The following is a 21,299-nucleotide window of genomic DNA, read 5'->3' as shown; positions in this document are numbered from 1 at the left end:
AAGCAAGTTATCAGAAGAAAACCAGAGCCTTGGACCAACAAGATTTGAAATATAACCAGACAACAAAAGGTAGAAAAATTAATTTTATTTTCTGTTTTGTGATTATAATATGTCAGATTTGAAATGTGTATCCTGCCAGAGCTGGTGTTGGACTGCAAACGTGAGCTAGGATTTAACAGAGAGAGGAAAAGTCCTTTTTGTTTCTTTATTTTATTTACACCACAGCGCCAGTGTGGTTAGGAGAAGCCAAAGGGGGTGAAAAAGCTATAAAACCCACCAGGAGTTTTGAAAAAAATCACCCAACTGGGCAGGAAAATCGAATTGAAAAACCAATTCAATAGGCTGAATCGAATCTAAATTTTTTTTCCTGAATCTGGCAGCATTAGTTTGCGCTACTGTCTTAGACTTTAGGACCTGGGATTGGGGAGAGATGGCATCCTCAGTACTTTATAATGCAAGTGAAACGAGGATTTGGTCAGACTTTTGAAGGGTCTGCAGAAAAAAAATATTGTATAGGCCGGGGACATGAGACAGCAGGAAACAGGAACTTTTCTTCCTTCTATTTTTGTGAATGGAAAGGCTGAGGATGTCAGAGAGTTCAGTTAAAATATGTGTTTTATAAGAAAATATAATAATGTGTTTTATAAAGTTTATAGCATAGCTGGCCTACCCAGTGAGGTGTTCCTAGTGGTGATGGTGGCAGCGTGTCAATGTGTTGAGAGGAAGAGGTGGTCTGGGAAATTCTGCTGAGCAAACTCCGGGCCCATTTCCACCCTCCTGTTAGTCCACTCCACTCAACTGGTTCACACACTGAGTGGGTCTTTGGGTGTTGTTTTGGGATCTCTTCCAGTGGTTTATCAATATCTCCTTCTGGTCCAAGGAAGGAAACTTTGTTATCCTTAGCATTGACCTACAGAATATGTTTGTAACAGCGCTGCTTGTGTGGCATTAGGCTATGTAGTGATCGAAAGAAAAAAACAGACCTTTGCACATTTTTGCACTATATGGTGGGTGTATGAGGAAATTCACATTTCCTGCACAGCTAAGTCCATGTGAAGTTACCTTGTGCTGTATTTGACATCTAGCAAGGTCTCTGTTTGAAAGGAAAGATCTAAACTTAAAAATGAAGTGGCCAGAAGTTATGGTAAAAGCAGATAGTGTAGCTGGTTTTAAGAAAGATTTGGACAAATTCCTGGAGGAAAAGTCCATAATCTGTTATTAAGACATGGGGGGAAGTGTCTGCTTGCCCTGGATTGGTAGCATGGAATGTTGCTACTCTTTGGGTTTTGACCAGGTATTAGTGTCCTGGATTGGCTACCATGAGAATGGGCTACTGGGCATGATGGACCATTGGTCTGACCCAGTTAGGCTATTCTTATGTTATGTTCTCATCTGTAGGGGCCTTTGTTTTCACTTCTTATTTTAATGTATTTTTTTTCTGGGAACTTATCAGTGTTTTTTATAATGGGAACAAAAATGGAAGAGAATTAATGTGTGTGGGATGAGGGGGTAACTAATTTCTTCAGCTAAATAATTCAATCCACTTCAAACAGACATAGGAGAACTCACGCACCATTCACACACCCTCCAACCAAAAACGTCAAAAGAAAAAAACTTTTCGACAACCTCCTAGCCATTCGAGCTGCAACACTCGACCCCCAACTCTACAACCAATTGACATCGACCACAGACTGCAAAACCTTCAAAAAGAAATAAAAACCTTTCTATTCAAAAAACACATAAAACTGAACTAACACAATCAGAACTGTCCCAAGCATCACCTGCAACTACTCCATATGTACTTCTGATGTCATGACAATTCAGACATAATTTATGTTATGTTATGCTTGGAATATAAGAAAATTTTCACTGCCTGTTTCTATTCTGACCATTTATTCCGTTTCATGGTCATTACAAAAAATATTTTTTTACATGGGGGGGGGTGTCAAAAAATGATGGGCCCCGGGTGCCACATACCCTTGGTACGCCACTGCCCCCCAGGAGGGACAACACTCATACCACTCTACTCAAACCAAGCACACTGACTCACATACTCACAAATACCCCACACAGACCCCCAGTCAATCACTCCCCACCCCCGACCCCCAAATCTGGAAACCAGAGGTAACGTGATAGAGACGTTTAAATACCTATTTGGCATAAATAATCAAGAAGCAAGTCTCTTTCAATAGAAAGGAAACTCCAAAGTGAGAGGCATAGAATGAGTTTAAGATGGTGCTAGGCTCAGGAGTAATCTAAGGAAATACTTTTTTTTTTTTAAATTTATTTTTTATTGGAAATACTTTTTTTTACAGAAAAGGTGGTAGACGTGTGGAATAATTTCCCGGTAGAGGTGGTAGAGACAAAAACTGTGTCTGAATTCAAGAAAGCATGGGACAAGCCATGGGATCTCTTAGGTGGAGGAGGAGATTGTGGAGGCTGTGGATGGACAGACTGGATGGGCCATTTGGCCTTTATCTGCCATCATGTTTCTATGTTTGTACTGCTACTTTTTCCTTCAGTGTAAGATGTACTAGCAAAAGGAAATTTTCATAACCCTGATTCGATTTCTTGTTCATGGATACTGTTGTAACCACAGGCCTTCATGTTAATTTTCAAACTACCATGCATTTTTCCTTTGAAAATTAGCTTTGGGAATTCTAAAGTACATGCTGTGGTACCCCTTGTTTACATGTAGACAAATTCTACAGATGAAAGCACATGTGGGAATTTGATAAATCCTTATTTGTACTTTACCTTACTGACTTGCCCTATAACTATTCTTTTTCCCATATGACCAAATAGAACTTTATATATACGCTTATACACTATGCTGTTTATCAAGGTGTTTTAATGTGTATTGTATTGGCACTATAAGTACTACTACTACCACTATTAATTATTTCTATAGCATAGCTTTCTATAATGAATACTGTTTGACTATGTTTACTACTGTAATTGTCTGTTGTCTGCATCTAGCTTATTCTTATAGTATACACTTCTCCCTCGGTATTCGCGGGGGTTAGGTGCAGAACTGGACCGCGAAGTGTAAAAAATTGCAAATAACTTCTCAGCCATCTCTGACCCACCCCCGCCTCCCTCCTGCATCCCCGGAACCTTACTTGGTGGTCTAGCGGTGAAGCGGAGCAGGAGCGATCTTTCTATGCTCCTGCCCCATGCAGAGCCGTCATCAGAATGGCTGCCGTGAGTTCCCATTGTAGTCTCGAGGCTACAACGGGAACTCACGGCAGCCATTCTGATGATGGCTCTGCACGGGGCAGTTGCATAGGAAGATCGCTCCTGCCCCGCTTCACCGCTAGACCACCAGGTAAGGTTCCAGGGAGGCTTGGACGGCTTTAAATCGCCCAAAAATTAAAATAGTTTTTTTGCAAAAAAAAAATCACAAATAACTGAATTCGCGAATATGAAACCGCGGATTCGGAGGGAGAAGTGTACCGCCTTGGGTGACTTTCTTCAAAAAGATGATAAATCCTACTAAATTTTTAAAAAATCTTGGCAATGGGGAGACCAAATGTTATTCCTGTTATTTACCCAGGTAACTTCTAAGTTATAAGAATGAAGGCCCTTAAAAATTCATTATGTATATCTATATGCATTGTACAGATATAAAACTTTATACCAAGGTGTTTTCTCTTTCTAGATTGAAGTTTGGAATGAATTTAAAAATATTTTATTGCACTTGGATTGATACCTCTTTTTCCTTCCTCTCCACAGCATCCTTGGAAGCTTGTCTTTCCAATAACCAGCTGGTATAGTTCATTGTATACAACCTGGAGGATGTCAGAGACTATGAAAGAAGACTGCACAGCAGTGCGTGATTGGTTATCTTCCATTAAGTCATTGTTGCCTCTAATGTCTGAAGTTCCCATACATATTTCTCTTCTGTTGGCATACCTTCTAGTTCACGTAGAAGGGGAGATTCTTCGTGATGTATTGAGTGTTGTTACGCAAGTTGCTGAAACTGATTCCTCACAGGTTAGTATTGGACATTCCATGCTTATTAATGCATTTTTGGAAAAAGTAAATATTCTTGTTTATGCCTTATCCAGCAGAATAGTACTTAAATACTTTACTGTAATGGTATATGCAGTCTTTGTAGCAATGGGAATTTATATATTTTTTTAGTGGCATGTGTAATCTAAAATACTTTGTTATTAATGGCAAATCATTCATTTTTTCAGATGCCAGAGTTTGTTATTGGTATAAAGCTTAAGTGACCACTGGGTCTAATATATACAAAGTGTATATCTTTTTTAAATTCACGGCATCCTTCCTCCCTTAATCCCACTATCTTATAACTCCTCGAGTCCTGACTCTACCAGACCTGCCCAAAGGTATAAACTATCCTTCCCCTCTCTACACGGTATTCGCTATGCAGGCAAATTGGGAAAATCCCTTCTCTTCGGAATCACAGGTCTTTGGAACGACCTTACTACCCCGCTGCGGAACCTGGGCTCCCTCCAATTATTCCGCAAGCAACTGAAAACCTGGCTTTTCACTAAAATGTAATTCTATCCCCCCTTACTATTTTCTTCTATATATAAGTTCATGTAAACCTTTTTTTTCCTTCTCTTCCTATATTTTAAGTTCTTGTAAACCGTGCTGAGCTCCACATCCGTGGAGATGATGTGGTATATAAACTTAAGGTTTAGTTTAGTTTAGATCTTCAGAAATCATTAATGATCTTTATATGATCCATCAAGATTCTGTAAACTAAGAATCTCAACAGCTTAAATACTTTTCCCCAATTCTCCCTGTGAATGGGAGGTAAGTTTAACTTGATTAACATGAAAGGCTGAGACCACTATCAGAAGAAAAGAGGAACAACTCTGATTGATACTCCCATTTTTGTAAAGTGCAAGAAAAGATCACTACATGAAATCCATCAAAACAAACTAACACCACAGGAAGCTCTTCAGTCCCCCGAAGTAACCCGTTCAACTCTGTAACTCTTCTGGAAATGTCCAGATAACCTCTTATGTAATCCGCCTTGAACCACAAGGTAATGGCGGAATAAAAGTCACTAATGTAATGTAATATAACTTATATCTCTGAAATCCTGCTGGCAGAAGAAATGGCTACCCAAAAACGGTTTTCAAAGAAAGATCTTTTAATGAAGCTGCCTTTATAGGCTCAGAAGGAGAACCAGATAAAGCATGATGAATGAAGTTTAGTTTCCAAGATGGAGCTATATAGTATAAAGGTGGACAAAAGTGAGGAATTCCTTTAAAAAAACAAATTATATCTGTATGTGAATCTAAGGAGCCTTCCTGCAGTCAAGCACAGAAGCGTGCCAGAATACCATTTAAACCTTAAGAGAAGCTAATCCTTTCTGAGGCCTGTCCTGTAAGAAGGACAAAGTAATTTGTTTTTATCATCTCTACATCTCAGGACCAGGCCATAAGTTAGAAGGTAGATGGAGTCATCCATATAAATTATTTCCTAACAAAGAAAACCTCTGGTTTGTGGTAAGAGAGACTTCTGACTTTGGATGAATAAAATCTGTTTAATTGAATGTCTGGCCCTGTCTGGCACTATTAGAATCGCTAAATCTGAATGAGTTGTTAGTCTGTTAATGACTTATCTCATTAGAGACCAAGGAAGAAATCTATCAAGGGTTTATCCAAGCCTATGGGTCTTTCCTACAATTGAAATATGCTGTAACTTTGGCATTGTAACATGATGCCTTCAAGTCCATCATAACTCCCATCCCCCTGGTTCAATAGAAAATCTGCTGGAATATTTTGAATTCCTACTATGTGAGCTGTTGACAATGCTTGAAGGTAAGCTTCTGCCAACTGAAACAGCATTTTGGATTCCTTGGCGCTATCTCTAAGCTTTTTGTTCTTCCTTGACAGTTGACATAAACCACTGCTGTGGTGTCTGAAAAAACTCTCATTGCCTGTGAAGTGTTAACTATGGACTGATTCTCCAAATGATCGATGGACAACCAAGGTCATTCTATGATCTTGCACTATTTTATCCAAACAATGCAGTGCCCATCTGAGAAAACTGGTGTCTGTAGTGAGTACTATTCAATCTGGAGTCTTTAATGGGATTCCTGTGACTGTCCAACCACCAGCTCACATTTACCATGGTTTTCTTCTGTCAAGAAAGATGGACATTATAAGACTGATGTAAATGGAAACAGTGCTTCAAGAGACAGTATTGGAAAGGCTACATATGAACTCTTGTCCAAGGAATCAAATTTGTCTGCTGCATTGGATCCCAGAACACTGGGGTAATCCCAAGCTTAAGGTGTGTTCTGAGCCTAGATGAAACAAATTTGTAGCCAGAAATTCGACACCCTATGTGTTAGCAAAACACATTCCGTACTACAAGCACGGGGCTGGTTCCAGCAGCCTTTTTTCAGAATTGATTTGAGGGAGTGTTCAAAAATAACCCATTTGGAGAAATTGTCCCCTCAAATAGACTGAAGGTCCATCAAGCCCAGTATCCTGTCTCCAACAGTGGCCAATCAAGGTCCAAGTAGCTGGCAAGATTCCAAAGAGTAAAGCAGATTTTATGCTGTTTATCCTAGGAATGAGAAGTTAATTTTCCCAAGTTCATCTTAATAATAGCTTATGGACTTTTCTTTTAGGAACTTTTTCAAACTTTTTTTTTTTTACACCTTACTAAACTTAACTGCTTTCACCACATTCTCTGGCAATGAATTCAAGATTTTTAAATATACATTAAATGCAGAAATATTTTCTTTAATTTTAAATTTTCTATTTAATAGCTTCATTGTGTGCCCCCTAGTCCTTGTATTTTTTGAGAGAGTAAACTAATGATTCACATCTACTTATTCCACTCCATTCAGTATTTTATAGACCTCTATCATATCTCCCCTCAGCTATCTCTTCTCTGAGCTGAAAAGCCCTAGTCTTTTTAGCCTTCTCTCAGAGTTGTCCCATCCCCTTTATCATTTTTATCACCCTTCTCTGTGCCTTTTCTAATTTTTGTTCTGTGTTTATGAAATGCAGTGACCAGAATTGCACACAAATTTCAAGGTTTGGTCACACTGTGGAACGATACAAAGGCATTGTAACATTCTCAGTTTTGTTCTTCATTCTTTTTCTAGTAATTCATAACATTGTTTGCTTTCTTAGCCGCTGCTGCACACTGATTTTCAATGGATCACAATCTTTTTCCTGGGTGGTGACTCCTAATATGGAACCTTGCATCATGCAGCAGTAGTTTGGGTTCCTTTTTACAGATGGAAATGTCTTTTCAAAAATATTTATTAATAAACTACACTTAAATAGCCCAGTACAGTCATGTTCACCCCTTCCAGGAGCTGCATCAGAGGCAATAAGAACTGTTGTTAAACATATAAAAACCATGTTAGTATAAAATCATGAAAACTTAAAAACATGCAAAACTAAAACCATTAAATACATAAATAAGTAATATTGCAGACCAAGGACTTCCGGTTGGTGTTGAAGCAGGATGGCCGCGTGAACTGTGAGCTCCCACTTCCTTTACAGAATATCGAGCTAGGACCGTTGGTTTTTAGTAGGTCTTAACATATCTAATTTTACAGCTGCACTTCTCTATTTCCTGTGCTTGTGATGGCTACCCAAAAAACTAAAGCAGATCCTATACCTGCCAGCAAACGACTTAAATCGGCACCGCCGTCCCCGGAGAAACCCGGAGGCTCCAATGACCACGTGGACGACGACGACTCGATTCTCGCTGAACTTCGGAGCCTTAAAACTATGATGAAATCTCACATAGACATCTCTAAAGACATGCGAATTGAACTGGAATCCATTCACTCACAAATTGTCGCTTCTCAACAGCATTTTGAACAGCTCTCACTTCGCCTTTCAACAGTTGAAAACGACATGCCGGCTGTTCGCGCCAATTTGGCGGCCATACTAAAGTTAACCACTGATCTGGAAGATATGGCTAATCGGAGCCGGCGATGCAACTTGAGAATACTTGGGATGCCCGAGGGGGCCGAAGGAAACGACACCCTATCTTTTCATTGCCTCGTGGCTTCCGAAATTTCTTGGTCTCGAATTTACTCCCGCGCTTGAGCTGGAGTGTGCACACCGCTCCACATCCACTCCGTCTCCAGGGAACAAACACCCACGACCCATTATTGTCAAGGTCCTGCGTTTCCAACACACTCTCCAGGTGTTAACGGCGGCTAAGGGGAATACTTCCATGCTTCACCAGGGATGCAAAATCATCATTGTTCCCGACCTGGCTCCGTCCACTGCTGCAAAACGAAAGGCCTTCTTAGCCCTGCGCCAGGAGCTTAAGGACCTTGGCACGCAATACGGATTGTTTTATCCTGCGAGATTCAGGGTCACGTACCATAACAAGACCGATAATTATACTGACCCAGAGATTCTCCGTAAGTGGGTCCATCAGATCAAAATGGGGTGACTTGTCTATGACTGGCTACTGAGACCTTCCGATTGATGGTTCCTGTGATTCAACCCTCACGCTGCATGATTTGAGACCTTACATCAACTTCAAGCTATATTTTGTCCTGTTTCAGGGTTACTTTTATTTGTCTAAGCCCTTCTGCGCTCTTCTCTGACTCGTCTCTCCTTATAGTGGCTCCTGGCTCCTCTTTTGCGTTTCTAGATTTCCTGGATCTACTTGAACCCTTTTTCTTCACGTCGGACTTCCTTATGTTCAGACTGACATAGCTCAGGGACTATTCTTATGCTGCACTGACTGTTTTTATATTTATTTTTGCACCGATGTCTGCATCAATTGTACTGACCAAGTTCATTATTCTCCAAATTGTCTTTTCATTAATTGTGCTGTTATTAACTGTTTCTCTGGACTTACCCTGTCGGGCACTCGAGAGCTCTCTCTGGTGTTTCCTGTCTCCTCTTGTCGCCATTTTACTCTTCCTTTTCTTCCTTCTCCTTTTATTGTCATAATTCGACTCTGCTTTCTATTCTATATCAATTGTTGCTTCCCATCTCTTTCTGTCCTTTCTCCTCTCCCGATGAACTGCTACCTTCCTGAATTCTTCCGCTCATCCGCAGCCCTTCCCGGTCTATTTATATTTGAATGCTATGAAATAAATGTTTGACCTCTATCCTCTTCTGACTTTGTTTATGTACCGACTTGTATACTTGCCCCCATGTTTTATGCTATAGATATTTTTACGTTTCTCTCATGAATTTTTCTTTTATCTTTTATCCCTATTTACTATTCATACATTTAATATATACCTTGATATTCCTTGCTTGGGTTTTCTCTGTTTTTTAACTATTCTAAATGTACATTTTATCCATTTTGTTATTTATTGCCCTCTATCTCATTGATATTATGAATTGTATGTTGACTCTAATACATTATTAATTTTCCTGATCTTCTACTTATATATTTGACCATGCACTTGCTATTCTCTCCATTCCTACCTTTGTGGCTTTTCTCATTATCTCTTATTCCTTTAGTGATATGTTCATGTATTATATTAACATATCTCTCATGAATTTACTATTTCTTATCTCTATCGATTGTTCATACTGTTTGTACATTCATGATACTTCTTACCTTGGTTTTTACGGTTCCTTATTTCCTATATCTTTGCACTTTATTTCTCTTGTTTTTTATTGCCTTATACTTACCTGACTGATATCATGAATTATATTTTGAATCTAATGTATTAATTATCTACCTGGTCTTCTGCTATATATTTGACTGCACTTTCATGTTGCCTTATTTCCTTGCCATCAAGAAATGGAAAGGGAAGAGAAAAAGAAGGGAAAGAAAAAGAAAAATATTAAAAAAAAAAAAAAAAAAATTTTTCTTTTAGCTTCACTGGTGGATAATTATTTAATGAAATTTCTCCATTCCTTGTGTATTTATATTGTTATCTTCTGACTTGGTTCAGATGACTCTTACTTTGAGTTGAGCGCTCTCATGTATGGGGTTGTTATCTTCACTTACCTTGTTTCTATGGAAGGTTATTGCTCACGGTTGCTGTTGTTCTCACTCTCATTTTTCAACCCTATTGCCTGGCTCCACCTTGCTAGCATTTTGCTGTTTATATACTATGCTCCTTGCATATATTTGATTAGTTATTACAGACTAATGTTGTTTCAAGATACCTCTTACCGAATTGTTTTGAAATAGTGCATTTTTACATCCGTTCTCCTATGCTGTATGCAATCTATATGCATTGTTAGTTTCATTAGTATTGCATTTTCACATGGTGCATCAGATGGTATGCCTTGCTGTTTAGTATGAATTGTGACATCTATCTTGCTCATTGCTCTGATTGTAAGCGTCTGTTCAATCTACTTTTAGATTATGTAAGTTCACATTCTCCTTAATATTATCTACTGTTATATTCCACATACTCTGTATAACCTAGGATTTGACCCTTCAGAATGATGCTTGTTAGTTCACTGCTCATAAAGATCTTTGGAAGTGGGCCCTTATGGTCCTGCAGTCTCATGTTTGACGAACTGGTTTGTACTCTTTTCTCTTTTTCTTCCTGGAGAGGGCTTTCTACTTCTTTCCTTCATCCTGATTCCTTGTGTTCTTATTTTCCTGTCATAGCCTGCAGCAGGGTGGGCATCTACTCCTACGAAATTTACTCAATATGTTTCCCGCTATATCTTTATGACGTCCCTTAAATTTGCTTCATGGAATGTCAATGGTATTAATCATTCTCTTAAATGTAAAAAAATTATGGACTATCTTAGATTGAAAAATTACGATGTTCTTCTACTACAGGAGACTCATCTTAACTCTAGGGATTGCTCTAACCTCAAGGTTCCTGGATACTGTATACATTTATTCTCCCCTGCGTTGCACAAGAAGAGAGGAGTTTCTATTTTATTTAAAAACTCCTTACAGGCCCAAATTGTTCACCAATCATCTGATTTGGAGGGCAGATGGGTAGTCGCAACGGTCAAGATTATAAATATCTATGCTCCTAACATTGACATGCCTTCTTTTATGTCTTCCTTGTGTGAAACATTACTGAATGTTTCTGATCATCCTCTTTTGCTTGGGGGCGACTTCAACCTTCCTCTTGATGTTCTCAAGGATAGACAATCCCTTTCTCAATTCCGTATCTCTAAAATGTGGACTGAACTTCATCATGTTATCCAGGATTTGGGTCTCTGTGATCCCTGGAGACTGTTACATCCAGAGGATCGTTCCTTTACTTTTCATTCAGCACCTCATCGTTCTTATTCTAGAATTGACTATTTCCTCATTTCCAAATCTCTACTTCCTTCTGTTTGTGCATCTCAAATTCATCCTATTATTCTATCAGATCATGCTCCTATTGGTTTACACATTGAATTGCAACATACACGTCCGAAACATCTTTGGCGCTTGAATTCTTCCCTTCTCTCTGACAACACTTTTTAGATAAAATTCGTAACTTCACCTTTGACTTTTTCCACAACAATGTTGCATCTGTTACCTCTTTTAACACTATCTGGGAAACTTTCAAGGTATGTCTTAGAGGGGAGATCATTAGTTTTATGGCCTGGAAAAAGAAGACCAAATCCGCTAAATTGAATGACCTAGAATGAGACATCTCGGTATTAGAAGCGCAACAGATTAAAGCTAATCTTAGTCAACCTCCTCCTTCCTTAATTAACAAAAAAGTTGAATATAATCTTTTATCCTGAACCAAGGCTCAGAATGACTTTCTGATTTCTAAAGCAGGTACCTATATGTCTGCCAATAAATCTGGTCGATTTTTGGCTCGTTACCTAGCCAATCGTAAACAATGCGCCAGAGTTGCGGCTATTGTTGGTGATGATGGTTCATCTGCTACCGATGATGCCTCTATATCTAATCTCTTTACAAAGTTTTATGAGACTCTCTATACATCATCCATGACTTCATCGTCCGAGGCTGATTCTCACTTTTTTCAGGACCTTTCCCATCCTTCCCTATCACAGTCTCAGGCCTCTGACCTTGGCGCCCCTATTGAAGAGTCTGAAATTGTGAAAGCCATAAAATCTTTATCCTCTCACAAATCACCAGGTCCTGACGGGTATCCAATGGAACTATACAAAACCTTCTCTGCTGAATTGGTGCCTTTGCTAAAGCAGCTTTACGATTATCTCTTTCTCTTCCCGGAGGATCAGGGATGTTTTGCGGAAGCCCATATCATAGTATTGCCTAAATCGGGGAGAGATGAAACCAAAGTAGCGTACTATAGACCCATTTCGCTTCTTAATACTGATTGTAAAATTTTGGCTAAAATATTGTCCTCTAGACTGGATAAAGTTTTAGGCTCTCTCATTCATCCTGACCAAGTAGGCTTTATGAGAAATCGCTTTATTGGAGATAACACGCGCACCTTTAATGCTGTGATAGATATCGCTCATTCATCATCCGCTCCTATGGTAGCTCTCTCTTTAGACGCCGAAAAGGCCTTTGATATGGTGGAATGGTCCCACTTGTTTAATACTCTTCAGTGGTTTGGTTGTAGTTCTACCTTTGTGAAATGGGTGCGATTGCTATATGCCAAACCTTCTTCTCGTTTGCGGATTAACGATTCTCTCTCTACTCCTGTCCATCTCCACAGAGGTACTCGCCAGGGATGCCCACTATCCCCTCTTCTTTTTAATTTAGCACTTGAGCCTCTCCTGTTGGCTATTCGCCAAGAGTCTAGTATCATAGGTATTCCTGTAGGGACATCACAGATTAAAACTCTAGCGTATGCAGATGATTTACTTATTTTCCTGTCTGAACCTGCTTCCTCTATTCCTGCGCTCCTCCAATTGGTCTCTGAGTTTTCACATTGCTCTGGTTATCGTATTAATTGGGATAAATCCAAAATTATGCCTTTAAATGATACTAATTCTCTTTCCGACTGTGGTTCAATCTCTTTTCATTGGGCTAATTTATCTTTAAAATATTTAGGAACCCTCTTTCATCAAGATACAGATACTATGATGTCTCTTAATCTGTCTGCCATAACTTCTAAGGTGGATGCTTTGTTGAGAAGGTGGTCCCCCTTATCTCTGTCACGGTGGGGGAGATTGCAAGCGATAAAAATGACCATTACTCCGATTGTCAATTACTACTTATCTATGCTTCCTAGGCTAGCCCCGAAGGACTTTTATAAATCTATCGAAAGCAGACTTTCAGATTATCTTTGGTGTAAAAAAAAAAACCCTCGTATTGCTTTGAAAATTCTTAAATCCTCTAAGGAAGATGGGGGGATGGGTTTCCCCGACTTTTTTCTTTATCATGTTGCTGCTTTACTCCGATATAGCTCCTTTTGGGTTCAAGACCCTAATCCAGAAGAGCGCCACTCTGCCTGGTTCTACATTGAACAACACCTCATACATCCCATTCCTCTTTCTTGTTTACCATACATCTCCATGCATTCATTACCCCCTAACTCCGTCACCATTTGCGCTACCCTTCATGCGATCAAACACTTTGATCTTGTCTCTCATTCGAATCACTGGATCATCACTTCCTCTCCCCTTTGGTATAATCTCCAATTTCAAATTGGTAACCGCCCTATTCATTGGCAGCGGTGGATAGATAGGGGTATATGGACGCTAAATCAGATAATAAATAATGGCTCCCTTTTATCCTTCTCCCAGCTTATGGATAACTTTGCTCTTCCTCCCTCGGAATGTTTTCGATGGCTTCAATTATCCCATTGCTTGAAAAAATGCTCTCCCTCTATTTTTGACTATCCTTTGACATCTGCTTTCCTAACATCATCACGAGCGGGTTTGATATTAGGTCACACCACATCCCTCTTTTATAAGGAACTTAGATCCCATTTGTACCCCAGATCCAAAAAGGCAACCGACATCTGGTCTACTCACACGACATGGCAAGGTTCGAACAGAGATTGGGACCATTATTTTAGTAAAATTGTTCGCCCCACAGCATCATCAAGTATTTCTCAATTTTTATACTTCTTATCCTATAAAGTCTTATGGACTCCCAATAAAATGTTTCGGGCCGGACTGTTGGCATTGCCTATCGGATGTGGGGGATCTTCATCACATGATCTTTTCCTGCCCTGTCCTTGTTTCCTTTTGGTCACAGGTCTGGCGCACCATCAAACTCATTCTACCCATTCGGTCTGATTTTTCCATCGATATCCTCATAATTAGAGCCTTAGCTGTTAATGATCCCCTCACTTTCAGGCAACAATCTCTTCTTAATATCTTACTTGCCATATCGATAGAAATGATCCTTCATAATTGGAAATCTGCGGATTCCCTTAATATTACTTTCTGGTGGCGTACGGTGCTTATGATACACTTATATGAAACGAAAGCAGCAGAATTCTCCAATAGACTTGATACTGTATCTAAGATTTGGGACCCTATTAAACATTTCTCTCCTTAACTGTTGACACTTCCATACGCTGAATCTCTAACTCACTCGGACTTTTCATATTAGCAGTCCTGCCACTCATGACTGGACAAAGATGCCCACCCTGCTTTTGACTGGTTTTGCCTCTCTATTAGCTCATGGATTTCTCTGCCTCTTTATCTTTTATTTCCCTCATCTTCCTTCTCCAGGCTTCTCTTCAGACCTCCCTTGGATCACTGTGTACATATTACTTGATTCATTGTATTGATTGTCGTTTGATATATTTTTTTGTACTGCTGGTTGATCCTTTTTAGACTTTGTTATATATATTATTGTTTTCTCTCTTGGTTTTCCCTTTTATAAAACCCAATAAAAATATTTGAAATCAATATTGCAGACCAAATATATGAAAATAAGAACACCAAAAGTCAAATATAAAACACAGGGATAACTATACAACTTCATAAAAGTATATACAGTATATCAGTAATAGGAGGTGGAGTAATCACTAGAGTTCCACTAGGTGTATGAATGAAATGTCACCTATGTGGTAGATTGTATAAAACTAATAACAAGTCCTTTAAAAAAAAGCCCTTCTAAAGAACTGCCAAAGTAAAAACAGAGGTGACACTTTAGAAATAGCAATCAATAAATATAAGAACAGCCGTACTAAAATTGTACTAAAGTAAAAACAGATATAGTACACTCACTCTGTAACTGCAACACTATTGAAAAAGAGAAGTGTTCCACGCACATATGTGCCCTAAGCAGCAGTAAGTGAAAACAGCAATAAATAAACATAGGCCAGAGTCAAAACAGAGTGCAAGCATTTCCTAAACTTCTATATAACAGCAGCACTAGAATAAAAAACAGTATTGATGCACCAACTTCCCAAACGTCTGTGCCCTTGCTAAAATATGCACTCACTTCCTCAATTTTCTGGCTGACGAGTCAGAATTGTTTTTTAATCCAGCGCGCTGACATCCTATGTGTGATTTTCTGCCCGGCAATGTCTGCATGCGATGTCTCACGCAGTTTAGTCTATGTACCATTTCTGCATAGCAGCAACATCGTCATGCAGTTCTGCTACAAAAGTGCCTGTGTAAAAGCAGAAATTAGTCCTTTCTGAAATGACCTTTCCATCTGATTTGCTACTTTTTCTTTGCCACACTGGATCTTATAGATCGGCTGCCCTGTTGCCTTTTTGAGTTCCTCTTTCCGACATACATCATCACTTTGTACTTGCTCACATTAAATGTCATCTGTTATTTGGATGCCTAATCTCCTACCCTCTTAAGGTCCTCCTGAAATTTTTCACAATTCTCTTGTGATTTAACAACTTTGAATAACCTTGTGGTGTTAGCAAATGTAATCACCCACTTCCAGATCATTTATAAATATGTTAAAAAGCAGTGGTCCCTGCACAGATCCAAGAGGAACCCCACTATTTACCTTTCTCTGTTGAACATTTTGACCATTTAACCCTACTCTGTTTTCTATCTTTTAACCAGTTCTTAATCCACAATAGAACATTTGTTCTATCTTTGTTATATTGAACCAATCATCTGAGCACAAATGTACTAAAATCTCCTGCTTTCTTAGAAACACAACCATTACTGCCATTAGATTTGAAAAAGTATGAGGAGTTCTAACTAGTTCAAAAGGAAGTGCTCAGAATTGGAAATGTTGACCTAGGATGGCAAACCGTAGAAAGCACTGTTGAGGTTCCCAAATTGGAAGGTGCAGATACACCTACTTGAGATCTATTGCTGTGTAAAATTCTCCTGAAGACACTGCCAAAATAACCAAGCATAGAGTTTCCAAGTGGAAATAAGAAACTTTGAGAGCTTGATTTATCCTTTTGTTTTTTGAGATTCTAGAACTGGAATTGTTCCAAGCTCTGTCAGCCTAAGGTAGAGTTGATTGCTTTTCTTTTCTGAGGAATACAACAAGAACATTCCATAAAGGCATCTGGAAGGTGATGGGGAAAATTCCTGCTTATGTGAATTACTGGTTATTTATAAATCAAATCTATTCCCCTTCTGTTACCTGCAATGAAGGGCAGACCAGCAATGCTTCATTGGTTATCTTTGGAAGTTTTCTTGTGGTTAAAATGAAAGAATGATGCCTTGTTGTGAAACATAACCTCTGTAGAGTATTTATCCTATCGAACCTGTATCTTATCATATCTTTTTATTTGGATCTACTCTGTGACCTTTGGATTGAAAGTTGTGGTTTGTCTTTTGGAAGTCTTTGGTCATGTGTCCCTAAGATCTTTACTATTTTTTCTAAATCTTCTCCAGATAACAAATTTCTTCAAAAAAAGGTGGTTTAGGAGCTAAGCCAACAGTAAAATTAAGAAAATTAAGAAAGGGGAAAAATCTTTCTTTAGCTATATTAGTGTCAGGAAAAGAAACAAAGATGGGATAGTACGCCTGAAGCAATCAGACGGTAACTTTGCGGAATCAGATTCTGAGAAGGCAGAACTACTAAACAAATACTTCTGTTCAGTGTTCACCCGCGAAGCGCCGGGAGCTGGTCCACAGCTGCAGACGGGAGATAACCAGAAAGACCCGTTTCAAGATTTCGAATTTACGCCCAGTAGCGTCTATGACGAACTATCAAGACTCAAAGTAAACAAAGCCATGGGACCGGATAACCTACACCCCAGAATGCTCAGGGAGTTAAGGGAAGTCCTGGCAGAACCATTATCTGTTCTTTTCAATCTTTCCCTAAGCACAGGAAGGGTCCCTTTGGACTGGAAAACCGCCAACGTAATCCCACTCCACAAAAAGGGCTGCAGGACAGAGATAGCAAACTACAGACCAGTGAGTCTCACGTCTATAGTGTGTAAACTCATGGAAACACTGATCAAACAGAATCTTGACACAATCCTAGACGAAGAAAAACTGTGTGATCCACACCAACACGGGTTCACCCAGGGTAGATCCTGCCAATCTAATCTGATTAGCTTTTTTGACTGGGTTACTAGACAACTGGACGCCGGAGAGTCACTGGACGTGGTATATTTGGACTTCAGTAAAGCATTTGAAAGCGTCCCTCATCGAAGATTACTGAACAAGCTGAAATCGATAGGATTAGGAGACACTCTAACTACATGGGTTGGGGATTGGCTGAGCGGTAGACTTCAGAAGGTGGTGGTGAACGGTACCCCATCCGAAGCATCGGACGTGATCAGTGGAGTGCCGCAGGGCTCGGTCCTGGGCCCGATTCTATTTAACTTATTCATAAGAGATATGACGCAAGGACTTAGAGGAAGGGTATCACTGTTTGCCGACGACGCCAAACTTTGCAACATAGTAGGCAAAAGCTTATTACCTGATAATATGACACACGACCTACTGTTGCTGGAACAATGGTCAACTACTTGGCAGCTAGGCTTCAATGCTAAAAAATGCAAGATAATGCACCTGGGTAAGAGAAACCCGCGTAGAATTTATGTACTAAATGGTGAGACCTTGGTTAGGACCACGGCGGAACGCGACCTAGGGGTGATCATTAGTGAGGACATGAAGGTTGCCAATCAAGTGGAGAAGGCTTCCTCCAGGGCAAGACAAATGATGGGGTGTATCCGCAGAGGTTTCGTCAGCAGGAGACCTGAAGTTATGATGCCGTTGTACAGAGCCATGGTGAGGCCTCACTTGGAGTACTGTGTTCAGTTTTGGAGACCACACTACCGAAAGGACGTGCTGAGGATCGAGTCGGTTCAGCGAATGGCCACCAGGATGGTCTTGGGGCTCAAGGATCTCACGTATGAAGAAAGATTTAAAAAATTGCAGCTGTACTCACTTGAGGAAAGAAGAGAACGGGGAGATATGATTGAAACATATAAGTACATCACGGGACGCATCAAGTCGGAAGATGATATCTGCTGGCTCATGGGACCCTCGACCACCATAGGGCATCCGCTGAAGATCAGGGGAGGGAAGTTTCATGGCGACTCCAGGATGTACTTCTTCACCGAAAGAGTAGTGGATCATTGGAACAGACTCCCACTCCAGGTGATAAAGGCCAGCAGCGTGACGGATTTTAAGAGAAATGGGATACTCACGTGGGATCTTTAAGGGAGTAAATTCAGGGGAGGGGATACTTGGAATGGGCAGACTTGGTGGGCTATAGTCCTTTTCTGCTGCTTTTTTCTATGTTTCTATGTTTCTACTGAACTGCCACTATCTGCTTGAAACAGAAAACACTGGTGAGCTGTACCTATTCAGTTCTTTATAGGATACAGAGCTCACAGCTCTTAGGTCTCTTTTATCTACTTGCTCTATCAATTCTAAACCGGTCTCACAGGTCAAAAAAGGAATGCTACTATTTTCTAATCTTTGTGACATTATAATTTTAATAATTGTTGATATTTGGTTCATATACAGATTTGCCTTGATTCACTCCTCACCCCCCTTAAAAATCCATGCTTGATGGTAGACGAGTATAATACTCAGTGCCTGGGCTAATGTAATTCGTTTGAGGCATAACACCAAGAACATTTACATACTCTCAATTTCTTTTCTCCTCTGAGAATTCTGCCAAAGTAATTTTATTTTATGGTAGAGCATAAAAATGATCTTACTGATTTAAAAACGAGGTTCTTCACTGTGTGCCTTTGTGCTTATGTTTGTAGCTTTACTTGTTTTATCATTCTGTAAAGAAGAATGGTTGAAAGCTTATTGTTATTTCTTCAAGATTTCAAAGAAGAAACAACAGCCCTCCAATGACAGTACAATAGTTGCAAATAGTGTATTGCTGATTGTTGCTGACACAGTTTCATTCATGCAAGACTCAGTTCATATACTTAACAAGCATCTTCTGCTGTTGCTGTACTCTGAGTGAAAACAGACATTCCTCATGGGGAAAGCAAAAAATTAAATCATCTAACTGATAGGCCACTTGTGAACAATAACCAAAGATCTATTATCATGCTTAGATGATCATGAGACGCTTGAGGATATTAACCTATTTATAGTCTTCCATCTGCTGGGATGAAATATTTCAGCAGTCAATGACACCTAGAAATTCAGTTGCAAACATGTTGCCGTCTTTTGTCCCAGTTGAATAAAATGAACAAAAGAAAATTTGATATTGAAATATTTCTGATAATATTTGCAAAGGCAATTTATAAAAAAAACAAACAAACCACAAAACAGATTAACTTTGATATTGCTGATTTAAAATGTCAATGCACTTACAGTAGGCTGAATTTGTATACAGTATACTCTAGTAAAGCATTGCAATAATACACAGAGCAAATTCTCACTGGTGTTTTTGCAATATCCTTTAAAAGTCTGGTATGCCATAGAAACATAGAAGATGATGGCAGAAAAGGGCTACAGCCCATCAAGTCTGCCCACTCTGCTTACCCACCCCCTGTCTATGCCCTAATGACTCAATTTCCTTATCTTGACCCTCGTAGGGATCCCATGTGGGTATCCCATTTATTCATAAAGTCTGGCACGCTGTTTGCCTCGATCACCTGCACTGGAAGCTTGTTCCAATGATCAACCACTCTCTCTGTGAAGAAATACTTTCTGGTGTCGCCATGAAATTTTCCGCCCCTGAGTTTGAGCGGGTGCCCTCTTGTGGCCGAGGGTCCTTTAAGAAAGAAAATATCATCTTCCACTTCGACATGTCCTGTGAGGTACTTAAATGTTTCGATCATGTCTCCCCTCTCCCTACGTTCCTCGAGAGTTTAGAGCTGCAATTTGTTCAGTCTCTCTTCGTACGAGAGACCCTTGAGCCCCGAGATCATCCTGGTGGCCGTCCGCTGAACCGATTCAATTCTGCACACATCTTTACTGTAATGTGGCCTCCGGAATTGCACACAGTACTCCAGATGAGGTCTCACCATGGCCCTGTACAACGGCATTATGACTGCAGGCTTTCGGCTGACGAAACTTCTATTGATACAACCCAATATCTGCCTTGCTTTAGATGAAGCCTTCTCCACTTGATTGGCAATTTTCATGTCTGCACTGATGATTACTCCTAAATCTCGTTCTGCTGAAGTCCTAGTTAAAGTTTCTCCATTCAAGAAGTACGTCCTGCATGGATTTCCGCTTCCGAGGTGCATGACCTTACATTTCTTAGCATTGAAGCCTAGCTGCCAGGTTGAGGACCAATTTTCCAATGTAAGCAGGTCCTGCGCCATATAATTCTGTAAACTGCATTCACTTACTATATTACATAGTTTGGCGTCATCGGCGAATAGTGTTATTTTACCTTGAAGCCCTTGAGTCAGATCCCCTATGAATATGTTGAAAAGGAGTGGACTCAGGACCGAGCCCTGCGGCACTCCACAGGCCACCTCCAATGTTTTAGAGAGGGTACCATTAACCACCACCCTCTGAAGTCTGCCACTCAGCCAATCATTGACCCATGCAGTTAGTGTCTCTCCTAACCCCATCGATTCCATTTTGCTTAGCAGCCTGCGGTGTGGAACACTGTCAAAAGCTTTACTGAAGTCCAGGTACACGACGTCCAAAGACTCTCCCAAGTCCAACTTTCTTGTTACCCAGTCAAAGAAGCTGATGAGATTGGATTGGCAGGAGCTACCCTTGGTGAATCCATGCTGACTGGGATCCCGAAGATTCCCTTCATTCAAGATCGTGTCCAATTTGCTTTTAATTAGTGTTTCCATGAGTTTGCACACTATTGATGTGAGACTCACCGGTCTATAATTCGCAGCCTCTGCCCTGCAACCCTTTTTATGCAGAGGAACGACATTCGCTAATTTACAGTCCAGGGGAACTTTCCCCTTACTTAGGGAGAGATTGAATAGCTCAGCCAACGGTTTCGCCAGGACATCGCTCAATTCTCTGAGCACTCTTGGGTGCAAATTGTCTGGTCCCATGGCTTTATTCACCTTGAGTCTTGCCAGTTCACTGTAAACTTCACCTGGTTTGAACTCAAAATTCTGAAACGGGTCTTCTGTGCTTTGTGTTGCCTTCAACTGTGGACCG

The 21,299-nt window shown here is 40.0% G+C and overlaps 1 protein-coding gene across 3 annotated transcripts in view; it reads left to right on the top strand.

Moving 5' to 3' along the window:
* FOCAD (focadhesin) overlaps positions 1–21,299 on the top strand; it is a 471,722-nt gene that overhangs the window by 146,099 nt on the left and 304,324 nt on the right. For all 3 annotated transcript variants that reach the window (XM_033919504.1, XM_033919495.1, XM_033919513.1), the window contains one exon: positions 3,736–3,996. In XM_033919504.1, the coding sequence (XP_033775395.1) occupies positions 3,736–3,996 (261 nt within the window). The remainder of the gene's footprint in view (positions 1–3,735; positions 3,997–21,299) is intronic.

This window comes from Geotrypetes seraphini, chromosome 1 (assembly GCF_902459505.1).
Source record: "Geotrypetes seraphini chromosome 1, aGeoSer1.1, whole genome shotgun sequence".
Taxonomy (NCBI): Eukaryota; Metazoa; Chordata; class Amphibia; order Gymnophiona; family Dermophiidae; genus Geotrypetes; species Geotrypetes seraphini.
This window is presented reverse-complemented; position numbering and strand designations above follow the sequence as displayed.